At 39.0% G+C, this 18036-nt stretch overlaps 1 protein-coding gene across 8 annotated transcripts in view; it reads left to right on the forward strand.

The window, feature by feature from the left end:
* The first annotated feature begins 265 nt into the window (after positions 1-265).
* Positions 266-18036, forward strand: part of LCOR (ligand dependent nuclear receptor corepressor) — a 133326-nt gene continuing 115555 nt past the window's right edge. The window contains exons 1-3 of one of the 8 annotated variants that reach the window (XM_082611344.1): positions 305-386; positions 1407-1480; positions 1774-1838. In XM_082611344.1, the coding sequence (XP_082467470.1) occupies positions 1793-1838 (46 nt within the window). In that variant the 5' untranslated portion in view covers positions 305-386; positions 1407-1480; positions 1774-1792. Of the gene's footprint in view, positions 387-729; positions 1118-1406; positions 1481-1773; positions 1839-18036 lie in introns of those variants that run through there. The other 7 variants (XM_082611345.1, XM_082611346.1, XM_082611348.1 and 4 more) reach the window with 7 other exon arrangements.

The following is an 18036-nucleotide window of genomic DNA, read 5'->3' on the forward strand; positions in this document are numbered from 1 at the left end:
GCGGGCCCAGCTCCAGCCGCGGCAAGGCGCCTTCCTGGGCGGCCAGAAGCGGCAGCGGCCTTGGAAACCGCAAGCCGGGAGATCGCGCAGCGCGGGGTGCGGGGCGGGCGCGCGCCCAACCCGCCCCCGGGCCACGCCGGGGCCACCGCGAGGTGAGGCCGGCCCTGCCCCCGTGCCGCCCCCGGCGGGAGGCGCGACGCCCAGGCCGCGGGTGCGTGCGCGGCCCCGGGCGACGCGGCTGGGCGTGCGCGGGGCCGCGGCGGAGGCAGGGCCGGGAGGGCGGCAGAAGATGGCGAGGGTGTGTAGGCGGCAGCAATGCTCCGTTGAGAGACGCGGCTTTCGGCAAGAACTGGACTCTTGGCGCCACAAGCTCATTCACTGTGTAGGTGAGACCCTCCCCCGGCTACCTCCGGCTCTCGGGCCACCCCGCCGCCGGCCGCCCGGAACGAGGGAGGGAGCCGGGAGAGAGCAATTGCTGCTCCGGCCCGCCCGCCCTCTTAGGCTTGGGCGTCCCCCTCCCCCACCCCCCGGAGTGCGGGCGCGCGCGACCTCCGGGCGGGCTCTCCGTGCTCGGGCCTGAGCGCGCGCGCCGGCCCCTCCCCTCCGCGCGCCCTCGCCGGGGCGGGCCCCCGGGCGGGAGCGCGTGCTCCTCCTCCCCTCCTTCCCTCCCTTCTTCCCTCCCTCCCTCCAGGCCCGGCGCCGCAGCTGGCTTATTGTGGAGGCTCGCCGCGCGCCGCTGCCACTGGACCGGTGGCGCCGCCGCCGCCGGTGCCGCAGAGCCCAACGCGAGAGCTGGGGGACGTGCGTGGCCGCGGCTCGACCCCCTGCTCCTCTCTGACCGGCGCCTTCCGCATCGCACGCCGCCCCTCCCCCACGTGCCGCGGCGGCGCGCGCCCCTGTCCCCGCGTGCACGGGCGGCGAGCGGGCGCCTGGCGCTCGGGCGTGTGCGAGGCGTGAGGTGGAGATGGGGGCGGAGGGAGCCGGAGCTGTCACAGGCCCCGGGTCCGCCTGACCGAGCCAAGTGGGGTGTCATGGCCGCGGGGGGCAGCGGCTGCACTTCCTCTGCGGGCGGCGGCGGCGGCAGCGGCCGAGGAGTTAATCCTCGACGCTCGGGTCGGTGTGTGTGTATTTGTGTTCGGTGTGTGCGCGGCGGGCGGAAGGGGGGTGGGACCGGGTCCGACCGGGAAGCCGGAGCAGGGGTCGCTCTTGTCCTTTCCTGGGGGATTTTCCGGAGCCGCCGCCTCGCCGAGAGCCTCGTCCGCCGCCCGCCTCCCGGACCTCAGGCCGCCTCGGGTGGCTTTTTCCGTGCGGGCAGGAGGGAGTGTGGACGGGGTCGCCCCGGGAGGGGCTGGGCGGCCGAGCTGCGCCTCTCACACTGTGTGTTTTGTCTGTTTTTCTCTTCCAAGGTCCCGTTTCCCTCTGTGCGGCGGCCGGCGGGACCATAAGGGCTTAACTCATATATTTAACCCCCCTCCAAAAAGTAAGTGGCCCGTGTGGTGTCTCCGCTCCGCCCGCCGCCCCCTAGCCCCAGTCCGTCCTGTGTCTGACTCTCCTGTGCTCCAGCATTGTTATTTCCCCATCTTTGCTTCGGTGCTGCTGATGTGTGGGGAAATGTCTCTTGTCGTCCTCCGTCCCCCACGCCCAGTCCTCGGGGAGGCCCAGAATTCCAAACCGCCCCCCATCCCCCCCGTGGGGAATGATCTTGGTCTTCCCAACAGAATCTAGGAGATTCTTTCCGTTCGCTTGGGCCCCTCATCCCCTCCTTCCCGACAGGGTTTCGTTGGAAGGAATTATGCAAATCCTGCTTTCTGGTGTCCATTCAGCGGCAATTTCATGCGGTGAGAAGTTCTCTTTGTTGTGCGAGGGGGAGAACAGACACTGATTTAATAGACATATCTGTTGGGGGGAAGGGTAGAGGGGGTGTGGAGAAGCTCAGTTTGGAAGAATTACAGCACTTGGTTAGCTCAGTGTCTTTGTGTTTGAGCTTTCTGGCTTGACAGGAGGGTATGCCCTTTACAATGTCCCACAAGGGATGTTTTCTATAACAGATTAAAAAACAAAACTGAAACTTTAAACAAGTGAAAAATAAGGTAACCTTTAGTTAGAGAATATAAACCTTTCCATTTCTGCGGTGTTTCATTATGAAAATGTATGTGAATTTTGTTAAGGGTTTAGACTGTACTATCAAAATTAATATAGGCAACAATGCTTTCCAGTATCTGATATCACTTTGGTTGTCCACAAGTTAAAAGTATATTTTAAAACATATACTTGTGTAAATAGTAAAGGTATGAGTCCGTTTTTTGGTGTAATTTGTCTTGTGGATATATTTGAAAATTTCCCTCCTGCCAGTCCAAGCCCAGCTCTGCTGTCCAGGAATTAGCCTTTTGATTATTAGTTATCATTTACTCTGCTCTGGCTCTGCTTGTTTTATTCTTTGAAACCTATCTTAGGTTTGCTAAAATGTTACATCAGCTTTAGCACCTTTTGAATTATGTGTTATTTGTAACTATTATATGAGACCTTATAAGGCATGTAGAGGTTTTGAGAATCATGAAATTAATGAGTTTTCAGAATTGTGAGTTAATACAAAATCCTGGAATTATTTCGAAGAATTTTTAGTTCTTGTATTTGTTTCACTTTTTAAATGATTGGTCTTTTTTTTCAGTAGGGCTTCTTAGTTTTTAAAAGATTTTGAAATTGAAAACTATAACCCTATAGATTTCTTAAATTACTGTTGCTTTAGTTTAGATGGTTGTTTATCTTATTCTGATTCCTTTTGCTTTGAATCCTTGCCTTTTGCCTCAGCCCCCCTTTTTATCAGCCATTGCTTAGTGTTAGTGGCGAGTTACTGCTGCTTGACAAGACGTTTTTGTTTTTTGATTTTGGGGATTCTTTTAACTAATAAAATCCTTCTGTAAGTATCTGAATTGAATATCAAATTTTAGATTCTTTTTTTGAGGGAGAATTTTAATCTAGTAATCAGTTTTCTTTAAAAGCATTCTGTTAACTCCAAATATCCACTTTCGAGGTAGTAAAGTTCAGGAGATTATTTAGAGTCCAGAGTGCAGGTCAGTATTTCAGTCTGAGCAGTAATATATAGTTGATAGTCTCCCAACTAAAATCAATTGCGTCTCATATTTTCTCTTCTGTTGTATGTAATTTTGTTCTTTAGGAAAAGAGTTCTAAGTAAGTCAAATGTAGTGTTAACTTTCTATATATAAGAGCGATGGCTATGATTCTTATTTATATATAATCCAAAAGGCAACTCTGTTTGTCACTAGCAAATGTAATAATTCCTCTTTTATTTTAATGGATTGGTTCTGAACAGTTAACCTTCTATTCGATTCTCTTTACTGGTTATCTTAATACTTTAGGGTCATTTGGTTCTGAAGTTTGGATTGAAAGTGAATTCTCACTCATTTCCAAAATCTAATACTCCCTTCTACTTTATTTTTTGGAGGGGGGTGAGGGTCAGAACCGTAGAGGTGGAAGTGAAGGTGTTTGTGTTTCCATTATTAGGTTTTAGTCGAATTGGAGTTAGCAGGTTCAGGCAGTGATTATGATCAAGATGGGTATTTGGTAACCAGGTGATTATTGAGTCCTCTGGGACTAGAATGATATTCCATTCTGGGAAGATGGAGGTTCTCTCTGTTGCCTAATATGATGTAACCTATTGCTTGGCTGCTCCTCATCTTTGCTATATTCTCGAAAAGCCCTTCACAACATAGGGGAAGTTGTGATTATTTTAGCTTAGCTCTAACTTGGTGGAAAAAAGATAGCAGGATGAGTCTCTGACTTAACAGAGAGTTATTTCAAATTGCCCTAATTCCCTCAAATATGCTTATAGCTGGAGCAGTTCTAGGAAGCATCTGAATAATGCCATTTTTTTTAGCCTTATGGGGTTACACAGGATGGCCTGGAATTCCTTCCAGAGTGAGAATTAGGTATTCAGTGTGTGTGGGGACCTGCCACTTCTGAGTGCTTGCCTAATCGCTTAGCTGCGTGTACTGGTGCTGTTTTTAGGAGAGGAGGGCGGTTAGGTAAGTACATAATTTATTTAAATATTTATTAAGCATCTGTCTTGTATTAGTCACTGTGGGCAAACAAAGATACTGGGGAAGCTGCCTTAACATTCAAGAACTTGTATTAGTCCTTAGAAAAAATACAGTGTATTCAGTAGAAGGCAAAATGTGCCATACGATAGTGAAAGCAAGTGCTGGGGGTGTTTGGAAGTGAAAGAAATCACTTGAGGTGATAAAGAAAGGCTTCATGAAGAAGGTGGTGGATGTTTGCTTCATTTTGATGAAAATGGAGAAGGCATTCCTGTCATGTGAAACAAATAAGCAAAAGTACAAAAGGACAGGAGTGAGTTGTCTGTTTAAACTGCAGTCCAAGATTGGTGTAGGGAATGTATAGGTGATAAGTTTGCAGAGATAGATTGTTGGATTTTCTAATGCAGGTTAAAAAGTGGAGTCTCTTTGTTAGGCAACTTGGGGTTTGCAACACACCTCTCTCCTTAGCTCAGGAGAAGAATGTTTCCTTTATTTAAGGATTCCATTGTAAAATTCTACAATAATGATGTTGGTTGTTTTTTTAAATCACCTTGGCAGAGACGATATTGTTATCCACAGCAGTGTCTCGTCTAAGTAAGCTCATTTGGAGGTTGTACCTTATTCCATTGCACAAAACTCGTTTTTGAAGTTGCCTAAAATCAGTGGCATATTCATTCATTGAGTCCCCTTAGTTTTGGGAAATTTTCATCCTTTAGAGGTTGGATTTGGTATTTGGAAACAGAAAATAATATTTTCTGCCACAAATAAAGGTATATATAAAATAATGAGATTGGTTTTTTTCTTGCCTTGCAAACTGGCTCTGAAAGCTCAGCAGAGGGGCTTGATTTGTTTTGATGTGCCTCTGAACTTCTCTCTTGATTCATATTTCCTTTATGTCCACCCGTCTGCTGAATGGAATCTGGATATTGGGTAGATGTGAGTAAACAAAGCTGTTATTTTTTGTAGTTTCAACTTAAAGACTTGGCATTACTACCCTCCAAATTATCTTTACTCTATTTGCAAATATTTTACAAAATCTTTTTACTGTTTGTTATACTCGCACATTGTTTTTGGGATAATCCCAGTGTGAAATATTTGCTAATTTTATTGGCTGTCTCTTGTATGTAGGAAGTATCCCAAGTCCAGTGGTCCATACCCTGAATTTTTTCTTTTTTTAATTGAGATATCATGTATATACCATAAAATTCACCCTTTTAATTCATACAATTCAGTGGTTTTTAGTTTATTCACAAGGTTGTGAAAATATCACTAATTCTCGAACACTTTCATACCCAAAAAAGAAACCCTATACTCATTAGAAGTCATTTCGCATTTCTCCTATGACCCAGTCCTTGGTAACCCCTAATCTACCTCTGTTTCTGTGGATTTGCCTATTCTGGACAATTCATATAAATGTAATATTATAATATGTGGCCTTTTGTGTCTGGCTTCTTAGCATGCTTTCAGAATTCATCCATGTACTGGCATATATAAACACTTTATTGCTTTTTTTGGCTAACTAATATTGCGTTGTATGGACATACTATATTTTGTACATCCATTCATCAGCTGTCAGACGTTTGAGTTGTTTCCACTTTTTGCCTATTATGAGGTGTGAACTTAAGCAGCATTATTCCTGTGGACATTTGTCTTTTCTTCTTTTGGGTACGTACTTCAGAGTGAACTTGCTGGGTCATATAGTAACTTTTAATGTTGAGGAGCTGCCAAACTGTTTTCTAAAGCGGCTGTAGTATTTTACATTTCCACCAGTGGTGTAGGAGGATTTCAGTTTCTCCACACCCTTGCCAACACTTGTTACTGTCTGTCTTTTTGGTTATAGCCATTCTAGTGGGTAGGTATGAACTGGTATCTCATTGTTGTTTGGATTTGCATTTCCCTAATGACCATTGATGTTGAGCATCTTTTCATTTGCTTGTTGGCCATTTGTATATTTTCTTTGGAGAAACGTCTCTTCAGATCCCTAGCCTATTTTTTAAGTTGAGTTGTAGCGTATATTCTGGATACTAGACCCACATCGGTATATGATTTGCAAAAGTTTTTTTCTTATCATACCCTCAATTTGAGAGTAGTTAGATCAGAAGATAATCTGCAGCATTATTCCTGTGAAGGGAATAATGGATGTTGTAATGGAGTGATCAGAATGAACCAGAATTACTCAGGAAAGGTTTCCTTAAACATCCCTTTCCATGAATTATTAAAATTGTTATTTGATGGAGTTTTGTAATAACACAGATATACTTTACTATCCAAATCTTCTAAGTTTTTACCTTTTTTTTTTAGCGAGGGTTCATATTTCAAGTTCAAATAATGTGGTAAACCATGTTCTTTGAATCTGTTCTATACCTGAGTTTTGGATAGTATATAACCAAGGTTTGGGTGGAGAAGGATATCTTTTCTCTATATAGACATTTTGTCTGAATCTATTCTGTGTCTAGTGTTCATGGTGTTACCATCTTATATCTGCACAGCACATTTTATATTTTTTAAGAAAACTTTCACATTATTTTATTGTCTTTATTTAGAAATGTAGAAAATTAAAGATGGGTATTAAAAATCTATTGGTCAGTTGGGAAACATTGAGTAATAACTCTTGTTAAAAAGTAATAAGGGGATTTCCTTTAGCATAAATGCTTCCCTCTTATCCACATAAAAAATTGTATGATATTTTAATGTTTGAAATAGTTACCTAACTTTTCAGGTACAAGTAGAATACAGAGCTGAACTTCTCCAGAAAGACTTTTTAATTTAATTTGCTTCAATTGCTGTATGAAATTACATAGTAGTTTTCTACCTCTATTAATGATGGTACACATCAAGACTAACTTTTTGGGTTAGAAGCTGTGAATACCAGTATTATTTCCCATGAGAATTATTATTATTGGAAAAACTGTTGTAGGATGAACATTTTCATTTTCGTTGTTAATACTAGATAGTCTGTGACTGTTATTTGGTCTCATGATTAGCTTATTTTTCATAAGCTCTGAGTCATTTTATTATCATCATTATTAATAAATGATTATTGTATATTTTTTTCTTATTAGTTGTCTTTTTAGAGATTTCCAGAGGGTAAAGGCGTGTTCTCCCTTTCCTAAGCTGCCAATATAAAGGGGAAGAAAAACTAATTTAAAAGGATCTACAGGGCTTCCCTGGTGGCGCAGTGGTTGAGAGTCTGCCTGCCGATGCAGGGGACATGGGTTCGTGCCCTGGTCCGGGAAGATCCCACATGCCGCAGAGCGGCTGGGCCCATGAGCCATGGCCGCTGAGCCTGTGCGTCCGGAGCCTGTGCTCCGCAACGGGAGAGGCCACAACAGTGAGAGGCCTGCGTACCGCAAAAAAAAAAAAAAAAAAAAAAAGGATCTACAGGTTGTGTGTTGCTTGGTAAAAGAAAATCCCACATCTGAAAATGTGAATGTACTACAAAAAATGTATTTTGTGTTACAACAGAATTCATCTCTGATTTAATATAAGAAACATGCTCCACTAGTACATGTAGAATTATTATTGGTTTATACAAATTTCAAAAATAAGTGTACCATGTGTGTAGAGGAAGGAATTGTTGAATTTGTTAAATTGAGGCATGCTTATGTTCAGTTTGATCTCTCTTGTTTTTCACGTATTTCTTATTGTCCCCATTGCATGGGTATTTTTCTTTTTAATTAATTAATTTATTTATTTTTGGCTGCATTGGGTCTTCATTGCGGTGCACGGGCTTCTCATTGCAGTGGCTTGTTGCAGAGCATGGCCTCTAGACGCATGGGCTTCAGTAGTTGTGGCACATGTATTCAGTAGTTGTGGCTTGCGGGCTTTAGAGCACAGGCTTAGTTGTGGCGCATGGGCTTACTTACTCTCTGGCATGTGGGATCTTCCCGGACCAGGGATCAAACCCATGTCCCCTGCACCACCAGGGAAGTCCCAGTGCATTGGTATTTGTGGGCTTTTACCTGAATGGTCCCCTTCCTCTCAGTCAATGTAGGCATATTTTCTAAGTCACTTGTAGGTATTTTCCGCTATACCTACCCACAGGATATTCTCCTGTTCTCTTTTACCTGTCTTTCCATCTTTTAGGTACATGATTTATCAAAAGTAGAAGGGGTACTAGAACTTGTCTTCTTGTCCAACCATATTAAAGGGAAAAAGAATTTTTTAAAAAATCTTTCATTTTTGAAAACTTCAAACATACACAAAAGTAGAAAGAATAGTATAGTGAACACCTAGCTACATTAACTAATGGATGTTATTCATTCCCACAAGATTATTTTGAAGCAAATCCCAGACATCATATTTAGTATTGAATCTTTTTGCAGCCTGCTTGTATAATATCATCTCCTTCTTCCCACCTCCCATCCCCATCAAGTGGTTCATAAATTTAAAGAAATGAGATATTATCTAAATATGGAGTTGACTGGTTGTTGTTTTGTCTTATTAATATTCCTTAAGAGCTGTCATATGTTGAGTATTTACTATGTGCCAAACAAGAGCCCTTTGATGTTAATATCTTTTACAGGTGGAAAAACGGAATTTGGAAAGATTAAGGATTTCATTTATGGTCACTCAGCTAAAGAGTGGTAGACCTGGGATGGGAATTCAAAAGCCTGTGCTATAAAACATTAAAGCATATGCCCTTCTTTTAGACTTTCTTATTTGGTTCCACCAAGTTGCCTCTTCTTTCTTTGTTCCCTACTACTGATGGCTTACTCAATTTATATTACAGTAAAGAATTCTACTCATAATATTATCATAAACGGTAGCATAATTCTTTCAATACCCCGGCCTAAAATGTCTTGCCCTCTTCTCTTCAGTGTTACGGTCTAGTTTGTCTATCCTTTTTTTCCTCAAATTTTTAGTTTTGTCAGAGCTAAGTAGGTTTGAGCTGAATGCTTCCACTGGCTTAGTTTTCCTTCATACATTGCTAGACTGGCCTTTCTTCACCATTGGCTGAGGTCTGAGCATAGATTTTGAAGAGGAAAGATAGCAAAGGATATCCAGGGGATCCTGGGCCTTAAGCTTGGTGAGCCTTCCACGTGGACCAGCTTAGTTGACAGAGCACTTTGAAGTTTGTAACAAAAGCATTATAGTAACAGTGTGTAGGTACCTGGCCTTTCCTTCTATTCATATCCTTCCCAGAGACCTCAGGTGTGGACAGAGGGGTGAACAGAGTAAAGCAGATTGATGTCAAGATTCAGGATTCCTGGATTTTAGTCAAATGCTTTTTGAGTTCCAACTTCCTGTGACTTAGATTTGGCACTTGGTTATAAATGTTTCAAAACATGTGATGGAAAGCGAAGTTGCTGAGTAGTGTATAATTGCTGAGAAGGGGAGGGAGCAATTTGGCAGATTTTTTAAATGATACGCTAGTTTGGTAATTCAAGCATCACCGGTCTCAGACTAATGCTACCTTAGTAGATACAGGAAGATGGGACAAAGGTTAAGTGGGAGAAATTCCCATCAAAATAAAATGGGAAGCTCTTTGCCTTCGCTAAGAATAAAAAGTGAGAGGAACATAAATATCTGTGAATATGTGCCTGTGTTGAAATGTGGCTTTTTCATTGCATGGTTAATGATATAAATACTAACCTTGTCATGTGTTAGGTTATGTGAATTCTCATTGAGCTAGTAAGGAAACTGACGAAGTTTATCTTGTATAAACGGGCATTGATTTAATTTATTTGATCACAATAAAATGATACTTTAATTATGGGTGGGCTAAGAAGTCCATAAATCTTTGGGAATAGTTATTGAAAAAAATCTTAAGCTGGTCATTTTTCTGAGTGTTTAATGTAATTAATACATCTTTAAAAAATGATTTAGTTAATATACCCTACGTAAAACGATCAGTGTGTTAATATTTTACTTATTGTTTATCTATTGGAAAGCTAACAATTATGCTTAGCAGTATTTTTATAATACTTAATATGTTAGATACCCTATCTACAGCTGGTTTTTATTCTGGAAAGAGAATACATCAGGATAAAAATAATGAAATAATATGGATTAATTTCTAACAATTTTTTGAGAGGTACTGAAGTTTTGCTGTATGACTTTTTCAAAAGAAAAGCAGATATGATTAAAGTGATAAGGCTGTGTACCATGTGAGACTTGTACAACCAATATTTATTTGTATGTACATATATTTTCTATGCATAGATTTTTACTGTGGAGTATTTACTAAAATAGATTTTGGCATGTTAAAATAAACAGGCATATACAGAGAGTCAAATCCATGTAGTCTCTTGATAACCATTTCAAGACCTATGGCTTATGGCTGCAATCTTATCTAAAAGATAACATTCCCTTTGTCCCCTTTCTCCTTAGGCAAAGAACTTCCGTTTAATTTTCATGTAACATATCCAAATCAAAGATTGTTTTATTTTATTGGTGATAGGCAAGGGTAAATTCATAAATGGGGTAAAGATAAAGACGAGAAACTAGAATTTTCCACATTAAGTGAGAAGACTTTAGGTAGGAATTATAAGGAGCTGTAAACCTATGTGGGACTTAATTTCTGTAAAAAATAAGTAGGCCACATAAGTGATAGTCCAACCTGAATGAGTTGTTTTGGTCAAGGCTATTAAACTATTAAGAAGGTTGAATTATCCACAGATTTTGATCTTTTAAAACCAAGGGAATGTAAATTAATGGAGAAGAGTATTCTGATATAATTACATTGATAAAAAATGAGCTGACATTGTGGTAAAGACGAGGAACCAGAGATGTTGATAACCCAGACAATTTTTGCCTTTTTTTCCCTTTTCCTGAGAACTAAACTTTATTTTGGAAAAAGTGGAAGGTTTGTTATTGTTAAATGATTAATAAATATTTATGTATTTATGATACTACTTGATAGGAATTATTTGTTAAAACTATACGAAGATGCCTAGGTAAAATACCTTTAGAAATTGCTCTACCTAACTCAGCCTATCCACATTTTGTCAGATATTCTTTAGCAAGTAATCCAGAGGAGATCAACTGATTTGAGGAATATGAGTGTATATCCAGTTATAAGCAAAAAAGAAGGTAAAGAATAAAGGCTACATTAAGAAACAGGAAGGATCTGTTGTCAAGTCATGCTGCTGCTAATGTCTGGTTTCTGTGACTCAAGAACAGAAGTGTAAGTAATGATGGTAATGATGCTGTTACATATAACTGGATTGTGAAATAAGCAGCACACTTTATTTTTTTTTAATTTTTTTAAAAGAAATTTTTTGGCTGTGCTGGGTCTTCATTGCTGCGAGCGGGCTTTCTCAAGTTGCAGCGAGCGGAGGCTACTCTTTGTTGTGGTGTGCGGGCTTTTCATTGCGGTGGCTTCTCATTGCAGAGCACAGGCTCTAGGCGTGCAGGCTCAGCAGTTGTGGCACACGGGCCCTAGAGCGCAGGCTCAGTAGTTGTGGCACACGGACTTAGTTGCTCCACGACACATGGGATTTTCCCAGACAAGAGATCGAACCTGTGTCCCCTGCATTGGCAGGCGGATTCTTAACCACTGTGCCACCAGGGATGTCCAGCAGCACACTTTAAAACTTGATGCTGAAAGGATACTTACTTTCAGATGGCAGAATTTGCAGGAACTTCAGATGTTTGGTACAGTAAGGATTTGGTACAGTCTAGGATTCTGCCAAGAATCAGGAATGAGTAACTTGCTTTTGCACGAGGTAGCTTCTCATATTTCTTCCTTACTCTGTATATCTCCATTTTTCTTTATACACTTTTCTTTTTCTCTCTTTTTGTGCATGTAACATAAATTGATATATGTTTGGAATACATGAAATGAGAAGTAAACTGAATTAATTTAAAAAATAAATGTGTATGTATTTTAGTCTGGGGTAACAGACATCTTCAGAAGCCCATGCAGATAAGAATGACTTTAGAAGTAGAAAAATGGTGGTCATAGTTAAGAGAATGAAATTCAGTAGACAGAGATAACGGATGAAATATATTCAGTAAACTTTTTTTAGTGAATATTTTTAGCTCTATTTGCATCACTGTTAATTAAGTTCATAAAACAGTTTTATTTTGATATAATACAAATAGTTTTGTCTCTTCTGTGGCTTCCTCTATGAATTTTAAAAAACTTAAGGGGTGCAATCTTTCTTGAAGTTAAGCATTAGTTCTTCCAATTTTTTGGAAGAAATTAGTTTTATTTTTTAATACTAAATGAAAGATTTTTTTTTTTAGTTTTTATTGGAGTATAGTTGTTTTACAATGTTAGTTTTTACTGTACAACAAAGTGAATCAGCTATATGAGAACATATATTGTCTCTTTTTTGGATTTCCTTCCCATTAGGTCACCACAGAGCATTGAGTAGAGTTCCCTGTGCTATACAGTAGGTTCTCATTAGTTATCTAATTTATACACAGTATCAATAGTGTATATATGTCAATCCCAATGATGGTTTAAATCTTTATGATTCTTTAAATTCTTTAGTGCTTTACAATTTTCAAGTTTCACACATGTGATTTCATATAATCCCGTTATAACCCTTTTTTAAATCCCCTACCCCTATATTGCACCTTTGCTCTCCCCACTGGTAACCACTAGTTTGTTCTCAAACTGTGAGTCTACTTCGTTTTTGTTTTATTCACTAGTTGTATTTTTTAGATTTCACATGTAAGTGATATCATGTGGTATTTGTCTTTCTCTGTCTGATTTATTTCACTTAGCATAATGCCTTCCAAGTCCATCCATGTTACAGAATGGCAGAATTTCATTCTTTTTTATGACTGAGTAGTATTCATTGTAGATATATAACACATCTTTTTAATCCATTCATCTGTTGATGGACTTTTTATTTTATGCCATGTCATATGAAGAATATTTGAACTTATAGAGAAAACAATGTTAAAAAATAATTTTAGACATGAATTTAAGTGCATTTCAAATATTAATCATATCTAGCTAACCCTTTAAAGATTGTATCTCAGTAGGATGGAAGAGGTGATTAAATGTACTCTGCATTCAGAAGTTTAATTCCTCTCATTAGTTCTCCAACTGTTTACCACATTCAGAGGCTCATTTTGAAAATACCTGCATATAATAGTAATAGTAGAGGTCCATTTTGGAAACACTTGCACATTAAAACAATAATAAAAGGTGGCTTTGAGTCAGGCAAACCTGGGTACAAATTTATCTTCACACTTTACCAGCTATGGGATGTAGAGAGAACTAATTTCAGTTTATTCCTATAATAAATACTGTGTAGGACGGTTGTGAGAATTGAGAAAGACGCAGAGAACTTTGTCTTTGCTAATAAATAATAGATCACTTGAAAAAAAAAACTGTTGAAGCTGATCCATAGAATTTGCTCTTTGGATATACTCTTAAAATAACACAATTTAATTTCTTTTAAACATTTTTTGTAATATAGAACAATAATTGTTCTCTCTGGATTTTAAGTTGCACTGTGTTTGGTCTATCCAAAACTTTTACATATTTACAAGTTCCTGTATGGTTTGGGTGATGACATTTATGTATGATTAACATTATGATATTTATTGGTATATCGTACAAGATAGAGTAGCAAAAAATACTCAATTTTTTTTCTTTGCCAGCTAAGAGAACCTACTACATGTTTTTTCTTAGGTTAAAAAGAAATACTAGGTTTTCTTAGGTTAGAAAGAAATAGTAGGTTTTCTCTAGGTTAAAAAATTGCATCTTGGGCAGTGGAATGGAATGGGAAAAACCTCAAGGCAGGAGCACTGAGTTCTGGCATAAGTATGACTACAGCTGTATGATTTTAAGCAAATACATCACTTAATCTCTCTGCATCTTGGTTTCCTTATTTGTAAAATGAGAATGTCTTAGAGAACGTGATTACAATATTTCAAGAAAAATTACTGTGTTGATTTTCACCATTGAATAGTTTGGGGATGGTTGACATGAAATCCATTAGGAAATAGAACATTCATATTGTGTATAACAGGGTGGCAAAGCTAAACTAAATAATGTGCTCAAAGATGTTTGTCTTAAAAGACACATGCACCCCAGTGTTCACTGCAGCACTATTTACAATAGCCAGGTCCTGGAAGCAACCTAAATGCCCATCGACAGACGAACGGATAAAGAAGATGTGTGGTACATATATACAATGGAATATTACTCAGCCATAAAAAAGAACGAAATGGGGTTATTTGTAGAGACGTAGATAGACCTAGAGACTGTCATACAGAGTGACATTAAGGCAGAAAGAGAAAAACAAATATCGTATATTAGCACATATGTGGAATCCAGAAAAATGGTACAGATGGACCTGTTTGCAAGGCAGAAATAGAGACACGAATGTAGAGAACAAATATATGGACACCAAGGGGGGAAAGCGGTGGTGGTGGTGGTGGAATGAATTGGGAGATTGGGATTGACATGCATACACTAATATGTATAAAATAGGTAACTAATGAGAATCTGCTGTATAGCATAGGGAACTCCACTTCGCTGTACAGTAGAAACTAACACAACATTGTAAAACAGCTGTACCCCAATTACAAAAAAAAAATGTCTTCTAAAATGTTCATGAGAATAAAGACTCTTCATGTTTAAGTAGAAAGCAGTATGTGTAAGGAATGGGCAACAGCTCCTCAAACTCATGCAAAATACATAACTAACTTTTCTCACTAAGAATGTTAGCTATACACTCACAAGGTGAGAGGAACTTAGTCTCATTTAGCTAATAATAGTTATATCTGCATTTCACATAAAAAGATACAAATGCATTTTCTTTTGTTTATTCAATTTATTTTTTAAAAAAATTCACCCATTTCTCCCCCCCCACCCCCCCACCCCCTACGCCTGTCAGTCACCAGTCTGTTCTCTGTATCTGTGAGGTTGGTTGGTTGGTAGGTTGGTTTGTCTGTTTGCTTGTTTGTTTGTTTCAGGTCTAACAGATCATGTGGTATTTGTCTTTCTCTGACTTATTTCGTGTAGCATAATGCAATCGAAGTCATCCATGTTCTCACAAATGGCAAAATTTTGCTCTTTTTTTTATGGCTAAACAATATCCCAGTGTGTGTGTATTTGTGTATACACACACACACAATTTTTTTTATCCATTCATATATCAGTGAACACTTAAGTTCTTTCCATATCTTGGGTATTGTAAATAATGCTGCAGTGAATGGGGGTTCGTACATCTTTTTTTTTTTTGGCCACGCAGCATGGCTTGCAGGATCTTAGTTCCCTCACCAGGGATCAAACCTTGGTCCTTGGCAGTGAAAGCATGGAGTCCTAACCACTGGACCTCCAGGGAATTCCCCACATATATCTTTTTGAATTAGCATTTTTATTTTCTTTGGAAAATACCCAGAAGTAGAATTGCTGGATCATATGGTAATTCTCTTTTTAATTTTTTGAGGAACCTTCATACTGTTTTCCACAGTGGCTGCATCAATTTTCATTCTCACCAATGGTGCAGAAGGGTTCTTTTTTTTCTTAATATCCTTGCCAACACTTGTTAATTCTTTTTTTTTTAATTTATTTATTTTATTTACTTTTGGCTGTGTTGGGTCTTCATTGCTGCACACAGGCTTTCTCTAATTGCAGCAAGCAGGGACTCCTCTTCGTTGTGGAGCACGGACTTCTCATTGTGGTGGCTTTCTCTTGTTGCAGAGCATGGGCTCTAGGCACGCAGGCTTCAGTAGTTGCAGCACACGAGCTCAGTAGTTGTGGCTCATGGGCTCTAGAGCACAGGCTCAGTAGTTGTGGTGCACGGGCTTAGTTACTCTGCGGCATGTGGGATCTTCCCAGACCAGGGCTCGAACCTGTGTCCCCTGCATTGGCAGATGGATTTTCAACCACTGCGCCACCAGGGAAGCCCTGTACACTTGTTATTTCTTGTCTTTTTGCTAGTAGCCTCTCTAACAGATGTGAGGTGATATCTTATTGTGATTTTGATTTGCATTTCCCTGATGCTTAATGGCATAGAACATCTTTTCATGTCCTGTGGCCATCTGTAATGTCTTGTTTGGAAAAATGTCTATTCAGATCAGCTCACTCTTTAATCAAATTGGGGGGTTTTTTGTTGTTGTTTCTTGCTGTTGAGTTGTATGAGTTCCTTATATATTTTGGATATTATTCCCTTATCAGATATGTGATTTGCAAATATTTTCTCCCGTCCATTGATCTATGTGTCTGTTTTTATGCCAGTACCGTGCTGTTTTAATTGCTATAGCTTTGTAATATAATTAGAAATCAGGAAATGTGATGCTTCCAGCTTTTCTTTCTCAAGATTGCTTTGGCTCTTTGGGGTCTTTTATGGTTCCATACAAATTTTAGGATTGTTTGTTTTATGCCTGTGAAAAATGTTATTGGAACTTTTAAAGGGATTGCATTGAACCTGTATATTGCTAATTTGTTTTTCTTAGAGTTTATCATTAATGTATAGAAACACAACAGATTTTTGTGTATTCATTTTGTATCCTGCAGCTTTACTGAATTTGTTTATTAAATCTAACAATCTTTTGATGGAGTCTTTAGGGTTTTCAATATCATGTTATCTGCAGGTGGTGACAGTTGTACTTCTTCCTTTCCAGTTTGGATATGTTTTATTTCTTTTTCTTGCCTAATTGGTCTAACTAGGATTTCCAATACTGTGTTGAATAAAAGTGATGAGAGTGGGTATCCTTGTCTTGTTCTTGATCTTAGAAGCTTTCACTTTTTCACTGTTAAGTGTCATGTTACCTGTGGGCTTGTCGTATGGCCTCTGTTACGTTGAAGTATGTTCCCTTTATACTTGCTTTATTGGGTTTTTATCATAAATGGATGTTGAATTTTGTCAGATGCTTTTTCTGCATTTGTTGAGATGATCGTATAATTTTTATTTTTCATTTGGTTAATGTGGTGTATCATGAACCATCTTTGTATCTCTGGAATAAATCCCACTTGATCATGGTGTATGTATTTTTATAGGTTGTTGTCTTTTAATGTATTGTTGAATTCATACTGACATTTTGTTGTGGATTTTTGCATCTTTGTTCATCAGGGATATTGGCCTGTGTTTCTTTTCTTGTGGCATTCTTGTCTGGTTTTGGTATCAGAATAATGCTGGCCTTGTAAAATGAGTTTGGAAGAGTTCTTCTGTTTTTGGGAAAAGTTTGAGAAGGATTGTTATTTATTCTTCTTTGAATGTTTGGTAGAATTCACTAGTGAAGGTGTCTGGTCCTGAACTTTTATATGTTGGGAGGTGTTTTTTTTAATTACTAATTCAGTTTCCTTATAGTAATCAGTCTGTGCACATTTTATTTTTCATCATGATTTCAGTCTTGGTAGGTTAAATGTTTCTTGGGATTTACCCATTTTTTGTAGGTTGTCCAATTTGTTGGTGTATAATTGTTCATAGTAGTCTCTTATGGTCCTCTATATTTCTGTGGTATTGGTTGTAATATCTCCCCTTTCATTTCTGACTTTAAGTCCTCTTTTCTCTTGATGGGTCTAGCTAGAGGTTTGTCAATTTTGTTTATCTTTTCAAAGATATAGCTGTTGGTTTCGTTGATCTTTTCTACTGTCTTTTTTAGTTTGTATTTCATTTATTTCTGCTTACTTCGTTATTTCCTTCTGCTTACTTTGAGCTTTGTTCTTTTTCTAGTTCCTACTATGTCAAGTTGGGTGTTTGAGACTTTTTTTTGTTTTTCAAGGTAGGCATTAATTGCTATGAACTTCCCTCTTAGAACTGCTTTTGCAGCTAACTATTGTAATCTTAGTGTTTACTTCTTTTGTTTTTTAATCTTCCTAATAGCTTTATAAGTGATTAATCCACTACCATTTCTATACATATTTACCTTTCCAGTGAGATTTATTCTTCCATGTGTTTTCTTGTTACTAATTAGCACACTTTTTTTCAGCTTAAAGAAGTCCCTTTGACATTTCTTGTAGGGCCAGTTTAGTGGTGATGAAAAATTTAGCTTTTCCTTGTCTGGAAAATTCTTCATCTCTCCTTCACTCTGAATGATAACTTTTCTGGGTAGAGTATGATTA

This window comes from Mesoplodon mirus (assembly GCF_964341445.2).
Source record: "Mesoplodon mirus genome assembly, chromosome: 2".
NCBI classification, from domain to species: Eukaryota; Metazoa; Chordata; class Mammalia; order Artiodactyla; family Ziphiidae; genus Mesoplodon; species Mesoplodon mirus.